We start from the raw sequence: 18,366 nt of genomic DNA, 5'->3' as shown, positions 1-18,366 counted from the left end.
TTCTATGGATATTAGAGATTGAGTAGATATTAGTGGGGTTAAATTATTGTTTGATTTTATGATATAAAAATCATATATATATAATTCAAAAATAATAAGGAAAGTGAAAATTTAGGGTTATGTACCACTTTTATTACATATTTATTAGGTAAAAAAAATTGTTAATTTTAGTTATGATGGCATTGAAGAACTAGCATATTTATCAACTTTGGGAAGGCTACAAATCACCACGTGGAATTTTATGCTTAGGGTATAACCTTTGTCTTGATTTTCTCTCCCCTAAATTATTGGTTGTGGGTGACTGCAAAATTATAATCAACATTTTGGAACCCCACTCAAACCCCAAATTGAACTCCATTTCTAGGGACATTTGGTATGAGTTGAGTTCCCTTTGGAGGGCATTTATGTTCCATTAAGGCATAACAATAAAATGGGAAATTAGATGGCTAAGTCTACAATCTATGAGGGAACTGTTGAGCTTAACCTTGTGTCATCTTGATCATTGTAGGGTCACATCGAGGTTCAAGTTATCATCTTTTGTTCGGAGTCTTTTAAATAAATCCATCATCATTTCAAATGGTTTGTTTTTCCTTTTGTCGTTCAAGGAAATGTACACTCCATATGATGTTAATTCGTGGTTGAATCCATTGGCTCTTGTTTGGAAATTATATGCACTTCACATTGTCGTCATGGATGATGGATGAAGAGTCAAGAGCACGACACTTTTCTTGTCGGAATCCAGTGTAAAACAATTCGAAAAATTAGAATGTTGGAGTGTTTGAATCATTTTTTTGATGGTGGAAATGGATTCAACACCAACAAAAACCCTTGGGGCACCCAAAATCCTTAAGTTTGACCGTTGTAACCAAGATTTTCAAAATTTTCTGCTGAATTGTCATAATCATGCATGAATTACCATTATTTTTTAAGCTAATTTGTGGGCTTCTTAGACTACGCTTACATAAATTGGTTCATACAAATCGTTTGTATGCTTCAAGGACTATTGTATCTAGTATGTGGCAAGAATGGCAATGCAGTGAAAGAAGATCAACACTCTCTCAATCGGCAATGCCAAGGATCTACAAGAGAGCATAATCCATCTCCAACTCAACACTAAGAAGCTCTTCATGCATATGGATTTAGTAATGGAGATCCTTAGACAATAGACAATTTCATATGTAAAAGAAGAAATTGATAATTTGCATAATTATATTGAGAGATCCATCTCCAACTCAGCACTTGGAAGCTCTTCATGCATATGGCTTTAGTGATGGAGATCCTTAGACAAGAGACAATTTCAGACGTAAAAGAAGAAATTGAAATTTGCATAATTAGATTGATAAATTCCAATTTCTTTCTCTAGGTCATTGGATTATTTGATTTTTGGTGAGATGAAATAATGTGTAATTTAGCTTGTAATTTTTTTAAATTTGGAAAACCCTTAAATCTTATCATAACTTAGAATTACAATTTTCCAATTTTTCACCCAACTTCAAACAAAAGTGATCCAAAACATCTATATATATAAAAAATGAAAAAGAAAAATGTGGGAGGCAAGCAAAGACCTTAATCTTAAAATAGATCACATGAAATGAAAATGTTTCTTAGGTGGTCTAGATCATGTAGATCTAGATTTTTTGGGGGTTAGTGAAGGATAGAAGCTTAAAAAACAAAACAAATCTAGATCATATAGATCTAGAATTTTTGGGGGTTAGTGAAGGGTAGAAGCTTTAAAAAAAGCCAAAAAAGGAACCTGTTGTACTCTATTTGGGTTGGCCAAGAAAGTAGAGTTGTTGCTTAAAGGAACTTGTTGTACTCTATTTGGGTTGGCCGGGAAAGTAGAAATTATCGCTTTTATGTAGATATAGAATGAGCAATGTCGTGTGCAGGGGATCTTATTTCATTTGTACCTACTAGAGCTGCACCATTAGGGAAGGAAATCGGTGTGTTGGATGATCTCAAACAGATGGTCGCTGTGCCAATCAATAACTCTTTCAATGTTCACTGGTTAGAAAATCAAAGTAATTCATTCTTGTTATTTTTTATGCTGCAAAATGCATTAAATAGAGAATCAAAATAATTCGTTCTTGTCATTTCTTATACTGCAAAATATATATTTGTATACAACTTATTCCCTAAATTCAATAACAGACAACATTATTGGAAACACATTTCAATCTTACTTTTATAAAGTTAAAATTTTAATTATATGTATTAAAAATTAAAACACCAAACATAATAACAATAAATTTTTTTATTTTTTTTTCTTTTATCCTCAATTCTTATAATACCGAAGAAAAAAAAAATTACATAATTTTTTTTTCGTTTTCTCAAGTATCTAGCTCATTTCTAGCTCATTTCTAATGATCCAAAAATACCCAAGTTTCTTTTGACTAGATCACAGAATTTTTTTCATTTTCCCAAATATCCAGCTCATTTCTAATGGTCCAAAAAGTGGATCTCCGCGATTTTATTACCTCATATATGATTTGTTTACCATTATTGTTTTGCATTTGGACTTTTCATTAAAAACCCATTGGAAACTCTATACTGTTGAAAAGCTATTGGAAATTTTTACTATTGAGTTTGAAATTGTTTATGATGGTCATCAGTGTCGACTAAACTAATTATATTATAGGAATGTTTATTTTTTTAGGTAGAAAAACACAAAATTTATTTAAAAACAAAAGAGGTTACATATATCTGAGTTCATACTGCTCTTGTTACAACAGAAGAAAATAAAGCTTCAAGATGACCAAGGATGATCGATAGCTAGAAAAACCCAGAGGAAAGTCTCCCTCTAGAATCGAGTAAGACCACAATAAAATGCCCAAGCAAAACCATCAAAAAATCGGATCAGACAGAGGGGAAGTCGAGAAAAAGAGAACGGCCTCCAGAAACAGAGAAAACAAGGATCGACAAGCAAAAATAAAACATAAAACACGGGGAGGAGACGACGAGAAAGAAAGGCAAAAGGACCATCGTGAGAGAACAAATGAGCCAGAACTGGTGGCCAAGCCCTGAACTAGGCATTCAAAAAGGATCAGACCAGATGAAGCAGAGACACCAAGTTTGGAAAGCTAATTAGCCAAAATATTCTGCTCCCGAAAGATGTGACACACTGATATAGAGGAAGAACATGCCTTCAAGGATGAAATCTGCTCCAGCCAATGGATTAAGGAAGGCACCAAAAGAGAGATGCCCAACCGCCCAAACAATGGCCACCTTCAAATAGCCAGCAATGTGGATCTCGTCCAACGCTAGCCATAAGGCACAGCACAACACAAGAGTCCCGATAAGGTTAAAACCTCCACTTTCATATTGGTGTCTCTGCCACCGGACCAATAAAAGTGGATTAAAGCCAGCGACAGATCAAGGAAGATGATGGCGCCACATCGGCACAAACCACCCACTGAAGCACCATCGAAGAACCTATAAGAAGTGTGTAGTGTGGCGGTTTATAAGACCAACTACGCCTGTTGAAAAAAGATTTCCGAGGGCCGATTTCCATCGAATCTGCCACGGCTCTCAAATCCGAGACAGTTTTCAAAATTCAATCATCCTCGTAGCGCCAGATGTCCCAAAAGATATTAAAGACAAAAGTTGTCTTTAGTAAGATTTTTTGGATTTTGGATTTTCTACCAGATGTCTCAAAAGATATCAAAATTGTTTTTAGTTAGATTTTTTGGATTTTGGATTTTCTAGAGATGGAATCTGGCAGAAAATTTGAAGTGAAATCTTAATTTGCGTTATTTACACTGGTTTTTTTTACTGTATATATGGATTCAGCATCATGAAAAATCCCTTCACTCATCAAACTTGTGATTTCAATAAATTACTATAAGATTTTAGAAAAGATAGATCAGAAAACTCACCGAAAAAACTTCCAAAAAATCACACTAATAACAACTCAAAAAATATATAAGAGAGCTTTGTATTCCAACTGTCTAGCAGACCAGCAACAAAGACAAAAAGTAATGGATGCTCTGTCCAAGTGTAAAGGGATCTAAAGGAAAGTAGTAACCTCCTCCCAAATGGAAATAGCAAAATTACAGAGCATAAATATGTGCACGGTGTCCTCACTAGCCGATCTGCATAAAGGACAAATACCGAGTCCCCGGAAGTCTCTCTTGGCAAGGTTGTCCCAAGTAAAGATACAGTTAGTGAACAAGCCAAAGGAAGCATTTGAGCTTCGTTGGAGCCTCCCAGTTCCACATGCAGGCCAGCCAAATGGTGGTAGAATCTTGTTGATGTTGATCCGAAATATAATTTTATGTTGCCTTCGCAGTGATATCACCGCCCTCTGACAAACAACCCCAAATGAGCCAATCCTCATTATCAGTGAATAGAAGAATTATCACTCGAAAGAAAAAGCACTAGGCAGATCCAACTCTTCAACACTCCAATGAAACCACCAGGCAATGGGATGTCCATGTGCTCCAAAGTAAAAAAGCCTCAACTGTTAAGACGCTGGATAATTGGGAGGGATAGGAAGTGGGTACCCCTATCTCAATGATTGTGTCAAGCACAGCGATAATGTGACTACCCCTAATGAACCATTCAATGAAGGTTTCCACATGGTCAATTTCTTGATTTCATCATGTTGCGTTAGATATGGGAGGACTCTTTTGATCTTATAAAATTTTAAGTTAAACATATAAAAAAATATGTAACACAATTTTTAATTATAAAAGTTCTCCCATTTTATTATAGGACTCTCTTGATCTCATCAAATTCCAAGTTAAACATATACAAAACATGTAACACAATTTTTAACCATGAAAGTTTACTCTCACTTTATTATAGTCACAATAAGCTTTGTTACAATACCATCGCTAAAAACCTACCACCCATTTCATGACAATGTTTATATGATTTCTTTTAATTAATGAATCTAATTAAAAGAGGAAAATGAAAATATTTTGGAGATAAATTAAATTTTTTGTTTGTAAATATATTATTAAAAATATTTTAGAATATTCTATGTAAGTTAAATTCTACCACTCACTTAAATAGTGTCATGTGAAATGAATTATAAGTTTTTAAGCATATGGTATTGTAACAAAGCTATTGTTGCCATAATTAAGTGGGAATGACCTTTCATAGTTTAAAATGTGTTACATGTTTTTTTATATGTATATATGTTTAACTTATATATTAATTTTTTTATCATTAATAATAATAATAATAATCATTTTAAATAAAGTTAAACTTTGGTTAAATTTATGATTTTTTCAAGGAATGTGGGATGTATGATGAATAACATTCATTTTATATAAAATTGAACTTTAATAAATCTTTGTGATTTTTTAAGAATGTAAAATGTGATGAAGTGTGTGTTTTAATGCTTATTATGGGCTGATCTCTATAGGCATTTACCAACCATTTAACTTACGGCTTCAAAGAAACTTGTGTCTATATTTAACTTGAGGCATGAGATTAGAGAAAAATCCTATGAAATTTCCAATGGTTCAGATTTAAAGGAAAAACCTAAGACATTTCCAATGGTTTGGAGCCTACGAACAAATGATTTTTCCGGTGCAATGCCACCAATGGAGGGTATAAAATTGGGGTACTTCATTGGACATATCAATAGTTGGGTGGGAAATGGAAAGTAGGATTAACTGAGAAACTCGACATAACTAGTGGTTAGGTTTGGAACCTATAAATGAGTTCACTATAAATTTGTTTGTACATTTGTGAACAAGAAATTGTCTGAAAGTAAATACAAAATTGCATGATTTGAAAAATGTTTAAATTTTTAAAATGTGATTCAAATGAAATTAGCACACTCTAATAGAGGGACTTGGAAACTCAACATAACTAGTGGTTAGGTTTGGAACCTATAAATAAGTTCACTACAAATTTGTTTGTATATTTGTGAACAAACTTGTAAAAATGGAAATACTAGCATTTGCATCTGGCGTTGCAAAGGAAACGCCGTAAGGCATAGTGTGTGGAAGAGTATTGAAACGTGAATAGGCTTTTGCGGGCTTTTTTGGAAGCAAGGGTCGATGAATTTGAGCTTTAATTTGAGGGAGTGATGCCTAAAACCGCTGAAAAGGAATGCAAGCAGCGATAAATATGTATTGAACCTGTTTAGAGACCTTTGTTTGTTGTTGGGAAAAATTGTGGAGTTAAAGGTGAAGATAAATGAATGAATCCATGCGAACGACAACTGGGCATCCATATTGATTTGGAAAGGGCTATTTAAGAAATCATTATTCAAATGGGAAATTAAATTAATATGCGAACAACAACCGGGCAACCATATTGATTTGGAAAGGGCTATTTAAGAAACCATTATTCAAATTGAAAATCAAATCAATATGAAGATATATTGAAAACATGAATTATAATCACTAAAGTCAATTGATTTTGTAAACCAAATGTGTTAAAAACCATTGACAATGAAATTGTTGTGAGGACATAAACTATCAAAATGGCATTGATCTCAAAACATCCCTTTTTAAGTTTGAAACGGGAAACACAAATAGTTGTGAGGACATGAACTATCAAAATGGTATTTGATGTTGAAACATACTTTTTTAAGCGTGAAATGGAAAATACAAATAGTGTATTGTAACATCCTTTTTAAAGTTTGAAATGGAAAATACAAAGTGTGTTGTAACATCCTTTTTAAAGATTGAAATGGAAAACAAAAAAAGTTGTGAGGAAACAAACAATGAAAACGGTACTTGATCTTGAAACATCCTTTTTCAAGTTTGACATGGAAAATACAAAAAGTGAATTGTAACAAAAGAGGTTTGAGAAGGAATATAATAGTCTAAAGAACATTGTGCTTGTCATTCCATATTTGAAGTCGTACAAAAACATGGTGGAGGCAGCGAAGCAGCAATGGACCTGCAAAATTTATATTATGTTAGAATCAGTAATATGTAAATCAGCTGCAGAAATTTATTAGTAATACTCTGCAGGTGAGTTGTGTTAAAATGAATCTGGAATGAATGGCAATGAAGTTACCTTTGCTATGGGGATCCATATATTGCTAGTGGAAGATGCATGGTGAATAACGGCATATTGAACACCATTGGAGGTCAATGCACAGCTGGAGATGCCGTTTTTTTGCTTGCCAATCTACATGTAGTTGTGCAGGTATGTTATTTCTGAGCCCATGTGGCCTGCTGCAAAAGAAAGAAAAGGTTAGAATGAGATGTACAGACAATATAAAGACATTCTAGTATTTGTTTTTTTACTAATATTGATTAAAGTTTGTTGTTGTTGAAAGATATGAAAAGTATGTCATGAAATAGAATGAGTTAAATAAATGGAGGAAACCTTTTGGTGATGTCAAAGTACGGGTTGGAGCAGATTATCTGGAGGCGGCATTGAACGGAGAATTTCTTCTGCGTGTTTTCTGCGAGCAATGTTTTTGTTGTCCTTCATTTTACTGTAACGATCGAAACTGAATGCGGGGTTAATCCGGAGATCTTGTAGAGAAGGCACTCTTGAAATAGATGTGAATGTGAGACCTTGACGTTCTGTTTTTCCAATGTCAATTGTTGCTTTTGGAAGGGTCATACCTTGAGATTTATGTATGGTTAAAGCCCAAGCCATCTTCAGTGGAATTTGTGCACGACCATTTCTTTTTACTGCTGGAATAGGCAAGTGAGTGGGGTTTCTTTCATCCCAAGGAGGCCCAATGTACTTGGGGAAATCTACGACAACAAATGTTGGAATTTGTGGTGGTGCAGTTGATTCTTTATAAAAGATGGTTACAATTTTTCCAAGGGAACCATTAACAAGACCGGCTGAAACCCAAAGGTTGGAAGTGAACATAACTTTTTCGCCATTGCATAGCAATACAATTCGCTCAAGTTGCTCATCTTCAGAGGAAAGACTGGAATATGTGTTGTCATCTTCAGCAATGGATCGTGCAATAGGAGTGTTTAGAGATTTCATCATTTGCTTATTATGGACCGTTGTTTGAGCATTTGTTGGAAATAGATGCATGGAATCATGGAATGAACATATTTCTTCTTCCGATAAATAGGAATCTGTGCGCGACATGAGTACGTTGTAGTCGTCGATTGTTGGATTTGCATCTCTAATGTTCTGGAGAATGTTCCTGAAAGTAACCTGGGCGATGTCGTCGCCTTGTTGACGAAATATTGTGTCTAATGTGATGACTGTGTTGAAGGTGTTCCACAGTGCGCTTCCGTGGCTCGTCCCTGCATATAGAGGTATGTCTTTGACGGGCGGTAGCTGACCGAGATCACCAACCAATATTATGGAACAACAACCGAAAGGAGTGTTTCTTTGGTGGGGAAATGCCTCGCGAAGACGTTCATCAATATGGCTGAGAAGCTTTGGCCCAATGAAGCTCATTTCATCGATTAGTATGTATCTTATATGCCTGAGTTCTTCTTGGAATTTTGCAAGAGCACTACCTTCTAACGGCATAAGATCCTTTATAGGAAGGTGCAAAGCAGAATGGATTGTCGATGCTTGTATGTTGAAGGCAGCAACCCCAGTAGGGGCGAGGAACATGATCGGTGAAGGTCCCAGGCTTGCAAGGCCTATGAGCATATCTTTGATGCAATTAATAAGGAGGGATTTTCCCGTACCAGCAGTGCCTTGTATTATCATTCTGAGAGCGGGCAAATAATCCTTCCTAGCAAAATGATTAAGAATAATATTTAGAGCTTTTTTTTGCATTGGAGATAATGTAGTAAGGGTCGGCAGGGTATGGTGATGTGTTTGAAGAATGCGGTGGATGGAGCGGCTATTCTCAATGAATTGTATTGCATTATTTTGTAGATCCAACGGGATAGTGGTATGATTCCAGTTATGGGTGTCATCAAAGCCACGGAGACCAATCATGTCAAGGTCGTTTATGAGAAGCTCATTTGTAGGGTGTAATTGGGAAAGTAATTCCCATTCATTTGTTTCCATGGTGTCTGTTGGATTGGCTTCATCCATAGTTGAGGTATCATTTGTGACAGATTCAATATCAGATAGTGTGCGGCGTTGATGCCAAGGATTGTAGAATGGGCGAAATGCTTGCCAATTTGCGATGAATTCTGCAGCAGAATCACCTATATCTTGTACGATACGGCGAAAAGGTTTGTATAGCATAAGTTCAACCCTGCAAAAGTCAGCGTAGCAAGGTTCTGTTGTGGATGGTATGGAGGAGTAACATGGTATGACCCGAACAGTTGCTTTTGTAGGCCTTTGTTTCCATTTGTTTGTTCTGCAACGAGGGTCATACGACCAGGATCTTGCCAACTCTATTAGTGATGTGGACTCCAGGGAAGAAGGGTGCTGGATATATGTATCTATGAAGTGCGGGGATGTAGTGGAGGTGGTGTCCGTTTGTGGAAGGCGCATAAGAATTTTTTGGTTTACATTTAAAGAAATGAATGGCCGACTACATAAGGTTAACGGTAATTTTTGCAGCATATGGCAAGTTTCTTGTGCTCCAATGTCACGATCAACAAGGGTTTCTGCAAGAAATTTTCGAAATGCGGATGTTGCTGGGTCAGCAATGGGTGAAGCCAGGACAATTCTACGTAGCATGTCGTGGAAGCTTTCAGATTTTTTTTCTGCTTTGGATGCATATTTGGCGATATATTTTTGTACAGCGTGTATGGAGAGTACTGGTTGGCAGTCAACATTTGCACGCCAAATATATAGGATGGTAGGGTTATGGCTATTGAGTCGATCGTCGTTCCGAGCAGGGGTGTATGTTTTTTGGCCATTGGAATCAATGAATAAGGCCGATTTTGGATGCAATTCCCATGGTGCTTTATAACGACATTGGAGTGAGGATCTAGTTTTTCTTAGGCACGTGCTTTCTGAGCATTTTGTGTGACGCTCAACACAATTGACGAGCTGTTCATAGTCACTGAAAGGATTGGTTCTGAAGATTTGCGGTGTGGACAACAGGCAAGGGTCTTCGGGATTTGTCCAAGCATTTGGTTGGTTTGAATTCGAAGGAGCACGAGGGTTCCAAGCGGAAATATATTTGTCGAAGAACTGCCTTGCAATATCGACTGCTTCTGTGTCCTCCCAGTTGAGATTCTCCATATCAGGTGCATTTTCTATCCAAAGAAAACCATGGATGTGCGCAGATCCCCTATGTTGCCATTCATACCTAACAAGTATGCGTTTTTGTAAGATAATTTTGCAATAGGTAAGGAATGTTGTTTAGAGTTCTTGGAGGAAAAAGAATGCGGTAGAATGCGTACCTGTACCAGTAATCTTTTGTATTCAAGTGTTTCTCCAAGATAATCTCACGAAATGCTGTGAATCTATGGTGCATATATAGTGATGTTAAATGTGGGTTAGAGATAATGTTATCATTTCTCCACTTTTGTTGTTTTCCAATATCAGTAGGAAGACACCCGGGCATGACTGCATGAAGATCAGGCCATTTTGTATCAGCTGCACTCAATGTGAAGAAGAACGTCGGGCAACCGAGTTGAGATATCATGTCCATTAGTTCATTTTTAGCTTTGTGCCAAAATGACCTTGTTCCACGCAAAGAGCTACCGAATCGCATGACTTGCTCTGCCAATTGCTCATCTGGAAATTGTTCTAATCGAATGTTCAGATCATGAATAGATATTGGAAAGTTATCCGTGATGTTTTTTTTCACAAAAATCGACGCTGTTGCTTGACTGCGATGCCGCATCATGAGATTATATATGTAATAACGAAAGCGTGGGTGGCTTCCAAATCTGTTATCGTAGTAACGTATGAGATGAAGTGCATATTCATGTAACTGCACAGCTTTCATTCTTGGCTGATTTGGCATTGCAGCGCCTGTCGGGAAAAGGGCAGGGAAAGCCATAGAGAGTAGACCTTCTGTGTTGTATTCATTGACTGGCGATAAACCAATTGTTGGCCACTCAATTGTAGTATCAGATTGGTGGTTGTAAGCATGCAAATAATGGCGGATTTCTTGGATTTCTGTATTTGTATTGGGTATGATGGGTACGAACGATGATGTTTGGCCAGCGGATGGGTCTGCAAAATCTTCGGTGAGCTCATGGGGTGGTTCAAGTGGAAGGCGAACAGTGGTTTCTGCAGTATTGGAATGGCGAAGGGAGGAGGAGACATCGGTGGGGATTGCTGGTAAGGACGCCAATGCGTTGGAATCAATACGAACATTCTTATAGTATGGGTCATTAGCCAATTTGTATTCCAATGCAGCGAGAACGCGATGTCTACTGACAATGAAATCATAAGCCTTATGGTCATTACTATGACGCGTGACAATTAGGATGTCCAAGTGCTCAACACGTCGTGGCAACATGTTTGCAATTTTTGTTATGTCTTGAGGAAAGCAAATTGTGTGGCCACTGTATTTATACTGGCCACCGCGTGCATGTGTTACTTGCAGTATAGGATTAACCCTAGCAATGAGCATTTCTTCTATTTGTGAAAGAGACGTAAGGGCAGCTGGTTGAGGGCCAGGGTCCATGTTGTTTGATAATGAGAAGCGATGACCCTTTGTTTCAGAGGCGCATCTGGAGCAGCAAGACATGTGGTTGGAATTGCGGATATGTATTCCAGGATATGATTCAAGACAAATGGAGCATGGGCATTTAGGTGGAAGTTTATCAAGCTTTGAACGGAAATCTCGATGTGCTTGATCAGTATAAACATTGCTGAAAGCATGTGCAAAGGAGGGGTTAGGGCAATGAGGCATGGATGTATTTGTTTGAGAGGTTTGCTGAGAAGATAAAGAGTCTGATAATTGCAAGGGAGGATTGTTTTCAGGGTGGGCCGTTTCAGACGAGGAAGGTTGGTCACCCTTTTGTTTTTTGTGTTTTTGACATTCTATGATGTTTTTTTTTGCTTGGTAAAGCTCACGGCGCCGTGCATTTATTCGTTCTTTATTTGTTGCATAGTATGTTCGAGCACGTTCATTATTAGAAGAAGAAGCCATTCGCAAAATTTATGGTACCTGTAAGCAAGGGAGGGGAAAAGAAGAATGTTATTTGGAGACAACAACCACGTTATTGTATGAAAGCGAAAGAACGGTAAAAAATGCAAGCGAAAGCGAAAGAAGGGGAAAAAAATCTAAGTTCTGAACAATGCCATGTGGATTTTTTTTATTTGAGAAATGTTTTTGAAAGAACGTATTAGTATTTTTTCTGCATACATGTAGGTAGTTTCATGTGTAAAGCTGATAAAAAGGAAAAAAATGTGATTTTGTCTACTAACATAATGCTAGATACAATGGAGAACAAATAATTATTTCAATGGTATATAAGAAAATTTCATAAGACATGCAACAATATATCTTGTAAAGTTGTATTTATAAAATTGGACAATAGGAATTGCCAAATAGCAAGGAACACATTCTGCAATATTTATCTACAATGTCGAGATGCTCTGAATTTCTCGAAGGATGTTTTTGCATTCTGTCGTGAAATGTAGTTTTTCTTCTTTTATGATAACACATTTCAATCGTGGGACTTCTTTAAAAGTTTATGTCTTCACTGATAGTGTGAAGATATGATCTGTCCATAGAGCTCTAGAGACAATTTCCTTGATTAGTTCTGGATCTGAAGATAATAGATAGAAGTCTTTGGCATTATTTCCAAGAATTGTAGAGCCCGCGTCTTCGAAAGCAACAGTTGAAGCCAATTCACCAGTGTGATCTTGTATGTCGATTTTCAATAGGTATATGTAATCACAGTCGCTTACTTCAGCGTTGCATTTTGGACAGAACCACATCCCTGTATTTTGTGGAATAAGTTTTTTCATGCATTTTTTCCCACCAACAATCGACGGGCAAGAAATGTAGTAAAAACTATCCATACCAATTTTTGTTATTGTGCCCTTTAATTGGAAAAATGTTGGTTTCTCTAAGGAATCCATACTGTAAATGTCAGCAATTGTTATTTTCTTTTGTTGGTGGCAGAAAGGAGAGCTTGTTGTCAAAGATGTAGAAGCAGCAGTCGAGCCTTCTTTTTTAAACCACGACTTTAGCGCATGGGCCTCTTCAATGTCAGGATCTACAAGAACAATGGATCTCGTTGTAGTGCCGATATTTTTTCCATTAAATTCCCCAACACGGGCAGATTTGATTGCAATGATGGGGTTATTTCCTGTAGCACATAGGGAGGAGATTTCCTGTGAAACGGCATGAAAATTATCTCCCCAAAAGATTGCATCTATGTTATACCCTGACATGTCTCGAAGTTGTATTGTTTGTTTATTGACTTCAGAGCCATCTTTTCTACGTATAGTGCATACACTGGAAATGTCTGTGACAACACCAAGAATATCAACAATGGAGTTGACGTTTGTTGTTCTGATATCATCAATTGATTTTATACTGAATCGCACTGTTGGATTATGTTTTTTTTCACTGACAACATGTTCTATGGTAGATGTTGCATTCAACAAAATTTCCCAGTCATTGTTCAAGTGGTTGTATTGCTTATTAGCCATTTTCACATTCCCTTTAGAAACAATGTAGGCATTTCCATTTTGGATTTTGTCGTAAAAAAAATCTGCGACATTGTTGAAACATGTAATATGTATTTCTCCACCCTCTGTATCGAACAGGTCAAAACCAAACACTTTACCCGGTCCGTATTGATTCTGAAACTGTCGAAGCGCTGTTTTCCTTTGGACGTATCCTTTTATGCACCAGTTTGAGTGGTAATGGTTTAACGATTTGATGGGAATCTGAACCAGTTGAACGAACGGGGTTGGAGTAGTTGGAAGAGGGCAGTGTCTTTTTGATGGAGGATGTGGATCCGATGAGGATGGAGAGTTTTCATCAGATGTGATGGGGACACTCATAGTTTTTGGATTGCCAATTAAGGGTGCATATGAAGCAGATATTTCAAAGTCTACTAGCTTTATAGACCTACACGACAAATGAGAGTCAAAGGAATAATTGTTAGAAGCGGTTGTGTTATAAGTAAAAAAATGTTAAATTTGAAATAAGAAACTTATAACAAACTTACGTTGAAGAACCAATAGCTGAGGTAGTCCAAATTTTAACATTTATAATAGAACCCTTTTGTAGCAACCTGTTGCTACGAGATCATTGAAATTTTTTGGAAGCATGATGTGTTTCTTATGTGTTCCGTCTGAAATTGCAGTACGATATCGTGGAGTTGAATTTGTCATTGATTGTATTGGCTCAAGTTCAGCAATTTGTAGGTATGGTTGAATATGAGTTGATCCAGATAACATTGAGGAAATTGCATTTTCAGTGAGGTTTGATGTCATTTTCTGGTACAAAACAAAACACAAAAATGTTGAAAGAAGCATGTTCAGTTTTTTTCTAAATGAGTGGGCATCTAAGCTTGTAAAAATAATGAAGAAAAATATTTATTACAACAACTTTTATACGTTCATTTTTTTTTTCAAGCATACTTCCACGAAGCGCAGAGGAAGGAGAGGGAGAAACAAATGAAATAGAAGGTTTGGGGGTAACTCTAGTATCATCTGGTTGCTGATTTGATTGCCCAAAAATCATGGTGTTTTGAACGACAGAGGTCGAGAAAAGCCATACCAACAAGCGAAGTGTAAGCCATGGAAGGGACAATGTAGCCATATGAGGTACACCAACATCTCCCCTAGAGGAAAAGGGAGCAGGACTCCATTTTGTGGACTCCATTTCGAGTGAGCAGTGATGTTATTCCGATTTGAATAAATTGTATGACACTTTGACACAACTTGCTTATTCAATTTTTAAGAGACGAGAAAAAGCTAAAGACGATTCTAGTCGCCTTCGATTTGGGCAACTCTAGTATCATCTGGTTGCTGAGTTGATTGCTCAAGAATCACGGTGTTTTGAACGGCAGAGGTCGAGAAAAAGCATATTGGCAGGCCAATTGCAAGCCCTGGAAGGGTCAATGTAGCCATATGAGGTGCACCAACATCTCCCCTAGAGGAAAAGGGAGCAGGATTCCTCCATGGGGAAATCCTTGATTGGTGGACTCCATTTTCCTACCCTAAGACCAACGAGGGAACAGTGAGGTTATTCCGATTTAAATAAATTTTATGACACTTTGACACAATTTGCTTTTTCATTTTTTAAGAGTCGAGAAAAAGCTAAAGATGACTCTAGTCGCCTTCGATTTTTAACGAGCCTGAAGTGACAAGTGCTCAGATGGTCTAGGTTATTCCGATTTAAATAAATTTTATGACACTTTGACACAATTTGCTTTTTCATTTTTTAAGAGTCGAGAAAAAGCTAAAGATGACTCTAGTCGCCTTCGATTTTTAACGAGCTTGAAGTGACAAGTGCTCAGATGGTCCTTTTCTTTTAAGGAGTCTGAAAAGGAACGAAAGTGACTACTCTGGATATCTAGACAGGAGGATTACCAAACCAATCGCAAAACTGCAGAATACTCTTTATGGTACGGCAGTGAATCTTCCCAAATGCTGTGTTCAGTGCATTGCGATCGAAAGGGCGGCAGACACGGCTTCCTAAGGATAAAAGATATAGCCTACTGTGGTCTCCCAATATATACTCGACGGCACGTGGGAGCACAAGTCCGTACTGGCACTTGTCATTTCAAAGAGGAGGAATCACCCAACCTACGATGAAAGTGATAGTTACCAGGCTTTACGACGCCGGAACACGTCTCTAGCCTAGACTTCTAAATGGTGTGCGTTAGGTTCCAAAGCGTTTTTATGTTTATTGAAATGTATTTTACAGTTGATCTTTCTTAAGAAGTTTGCCTTTAAGGTTGATCGCGCGATGTACATAAACAATTCCTAAATATGCAATCTAAGATGATAAACAATCGTTTACTTTCTTTTTTTGCAGTGAAAATCCTAGCTACTAAGGAAAGAGAAGCGAAACTGTTTGAACATAGAGCAGAGAGCACACGCAAAGTCCTAAATCAATCTCCGCATGCATTCTAAATGTAAATGTACTTGCATGTATTTGTTTTCCGCTTTCTTAATGTGTGGATGACAAAAAAAATGCCAAGTGGAATATAATATCAATAAAGGGATATGACTATTCAAGAATTCTGACAGACATAAGCAAAGCTATTGAAGTTTGTATCTAAGATTTTCCAGAGTTTGTTCACTAGAAACAAGAGAGGCACGATGGCACCACTTTGCATTAGTTTAACAGAAAGGAATAAAGTTTAAATTATCAAGAAAGCATATATATAACTAAATCATTTCAATTAGGAAATAATTTTGAATCAAATCTATAAGACTTTGTGGCTGCTTAGTGGCCAATGTACAATTGATGGAAAAGGATTTTCTATCATGGTCCATGGATGAAATAGAAATGAAGCAAAAATTCAAAAAGGAGATTAAGGTTGTTACCGGAGACGAAGAAACACAAGAAACGTCCAGAAAATGTCCTTCAATGCTGAAAGTTGAATGGCCCAGTGAGAAAATACGATAGGCAAAGCCAAAGTATCTGTATTTAACATTACTGTGTCAGTAACCAACATAAGTTGCACAGTGCTATGCAAATTAATAGTCTTTGCGGGAAGAAAACCCAACATAATCCACACAAAGGAATAAAGTTTAAATTATCAAGAAAGCATATATATAACTGAATCATTTCAATTGGGAAATAATTTTGAATGAAATTTATAAGACTCTATAGTTGCTCAGTGGCTAATGTACAATTGATGGAAGAAGATTTTGTATCATGGTCCATGGATGAAATAGAAATGAAGCAAAAACTCGGAAAGGAGATGAAGGCTGTTACCGGAGATGAAGCAATACAGAAAACGCCCAGAAATGTCCCTCAATGCTTAAAGTTGAATTGCCCAGTGACAAAACAGAGTAGGCCAAGGCAAAGTATCTGTATTTAACATTGCTATGTGAGTAACCAACATAAGCTGCACAGTGCTATGCAAATTAATAGTCTTTGCGGGAAGAAAACCCAACATAATCCACACAATCTAATCCTCAAGAGGAAGGTTTTGCAGGAATTTAAAGGTTTTCTTATGTTATAAAATCCTAGGCAAATGTGGGTGCCCCAGCAAATAAAAATGTATACCATAATACCCACTTACTATTAAGCATTGTCTCCAAAGGAACTTGAACAATATGATAAAAGATTCGTCTTTTACTTCTATAATATACATAATGTTAAATACATGAAAAACACTTTCTGCTTTCAAGTAAGACTCTATAGTTGCTCAGCGGCTAATGTACAATTGATGGAAGATGCTTTTCTATCATGGTCCATGGATGAAATAGAAATGAAGCAAAAAGTCGGAAAGGAGATTAAGGTTGTTACCATAGATGAAGCAATACAGAGAACGTCCAGATATGTCCTTCAACGCTGAAAGTTGAACAGCAACTACAAATTAGTTAATATCATATTTAGCTTGCAATTGCTCGACACATAGTAAAAAATGGATATTGTGAGATAAAGGTAGGGAGAAACAACTGCAAATTCAATAACAGAACAGAGATTAAACTACATGCAGGATGATCAGAGAACAAGTAGTAAAGAAAAAATTACCACCACTTTCTCCAAGGTGCGTAGATATCGAATTCAGCTGTGCCCTGTTCTCATAAAGGCACTTAATAGCTTGCCTCGATCTTACAATTTCTTTTGCCAAATTCTGCCCAAGAAAATATTGACTCATTAAAGATAAAATCAAAGCCTGTATAATGATATTTCTACTTTAAAAGAACAAACATTTTGCCTAATAAAAAACCTGGGAAAAGAAGATCTGAAATAAAAGTAACCCTCAACACAAAAATTTCATCAATACAATAGGCACCAAATCCTAGTTCATCACATAGCAGAATTCAACTTGCTTAGACAGATCTGTTGTTAGTTCTTTAGAAAGAAGTTCGTTTGCTGCCCTTGCTCCCCTGAGGACTTAGGACACACACTACTAAGGAACAGAATTTGTTTCCATTTGAAAGGAATTTTGATTTTGATTTTGAGCTAGCAAAGCTCATGGCTCAAGCCTCATATGCAATTCCATGCTCATTAGGCAAGCCATATTCTCACCGTACCTTAGGAGGTCCACACAAAGATATCTTCATGCTTATACTTGTTCCACAAGGGAGAAAGCTCTTCAATCCCCTAAGAGGGCGAGTGATTACTCCACTAATGCCATGAAAATTTATTTTCACCAATAATTCTTAACAATAACGTGCATAGTACAGCATAATACATTTTTCCTTCCGCAAAGCGCAGAGACTTGAATCTTAGAAACATGTAAATATTACCAAAACAAGAATAAGGGGAAGACAAATGATAACAAAATCTGAAGACTAATATATCTCCTTCCAGGCAAATATCTAGTTATTAGAGGCATACCTCATATGACATGTCAATAGTGCCTTGGTTACTATATGATTAAATGTAAATGAAAAACTCTGAACGTGTTAGATGTTGAAATTTAGAGAAATTTGTCAATGTCTTTT

The 18,366-nt window shown here is 36.8% G+C and overlaps 1 protein-coding gene across 5 annotated transcripts; it reads right to left on the bottom strand.

Moving 5' to 3' along the window:
- Positions 1-4,007: 4,007 nt before the first annotated feature.
- LOC149173796 (uncharacterized) lies at positions 4,008-18,145 on the bottom strand. Of its 5 annotated transcripts, XR_016259156.1 has the most exons (6): positions 17,447-18,145; positions 17,219-17,263; positions 16,682-16,777; positions 16,288-16,384; positions 6,985-7,142; positions 4,008-6,864 (listed from the first exon to the last, which is right to left on the bottom strand). XR_016259156.1 is itself a non-coding variant. In XM_089424743.1 (3 exons), exon 1 carries the CDS (start codon positions 10,048-10,050, stop codon positions 7,312-7,314), a length of 2,739 nt encoding a protein of 912 aa, XP_089280869.1. In that variant the 3' UTR covers positions 4,008-6,864; positions 6,985-7,145; positions 7,300-7,311. The 5 variants fall into 5 exon arrangements, 2 of the variants coding, with proteins under 2 accessions (XP_089280869.1, XP_089280870.1); XR_016259158.1 differs by lacking the exons at positions 16,288-16,384; positions 16,682-16,777; positions 17,219-17,263 and having other exon boundaries at positions 17,447-18,134; XR_016259157.1 differs by lacking the exons at positions 16,288-16,384; positions 16,682-16,777; positions 17,219-17,263 and having other exon boundaries at positions 6,985-7,145; positions 17,447-18,130.
- Positions 18,146-18,366: the final 221 nt, after the last annotated feature.

The sequence above is a fragment of the Pinus tabuliformis genome, chromosome 4_2 (assembly GCF_031772625.1).
Source record: "Pinus tabuliformis cultivar Carrire ecotype Pingquan chromosome 4_2, CPIR1, whole genome shotgun sequence".
Taxonomy (NCBI): Eukaryota; Viridiplantae; Streptophyta; class Pinopsida; order Pinales; family Pinaceae; genus Pinus; species Pinus tabuliformis.
The sequence above is the reverse complement of the archived record's forward strand: the minus strand, read 5'-3'. Positions and strand labels throughout refer to the sequence as shown.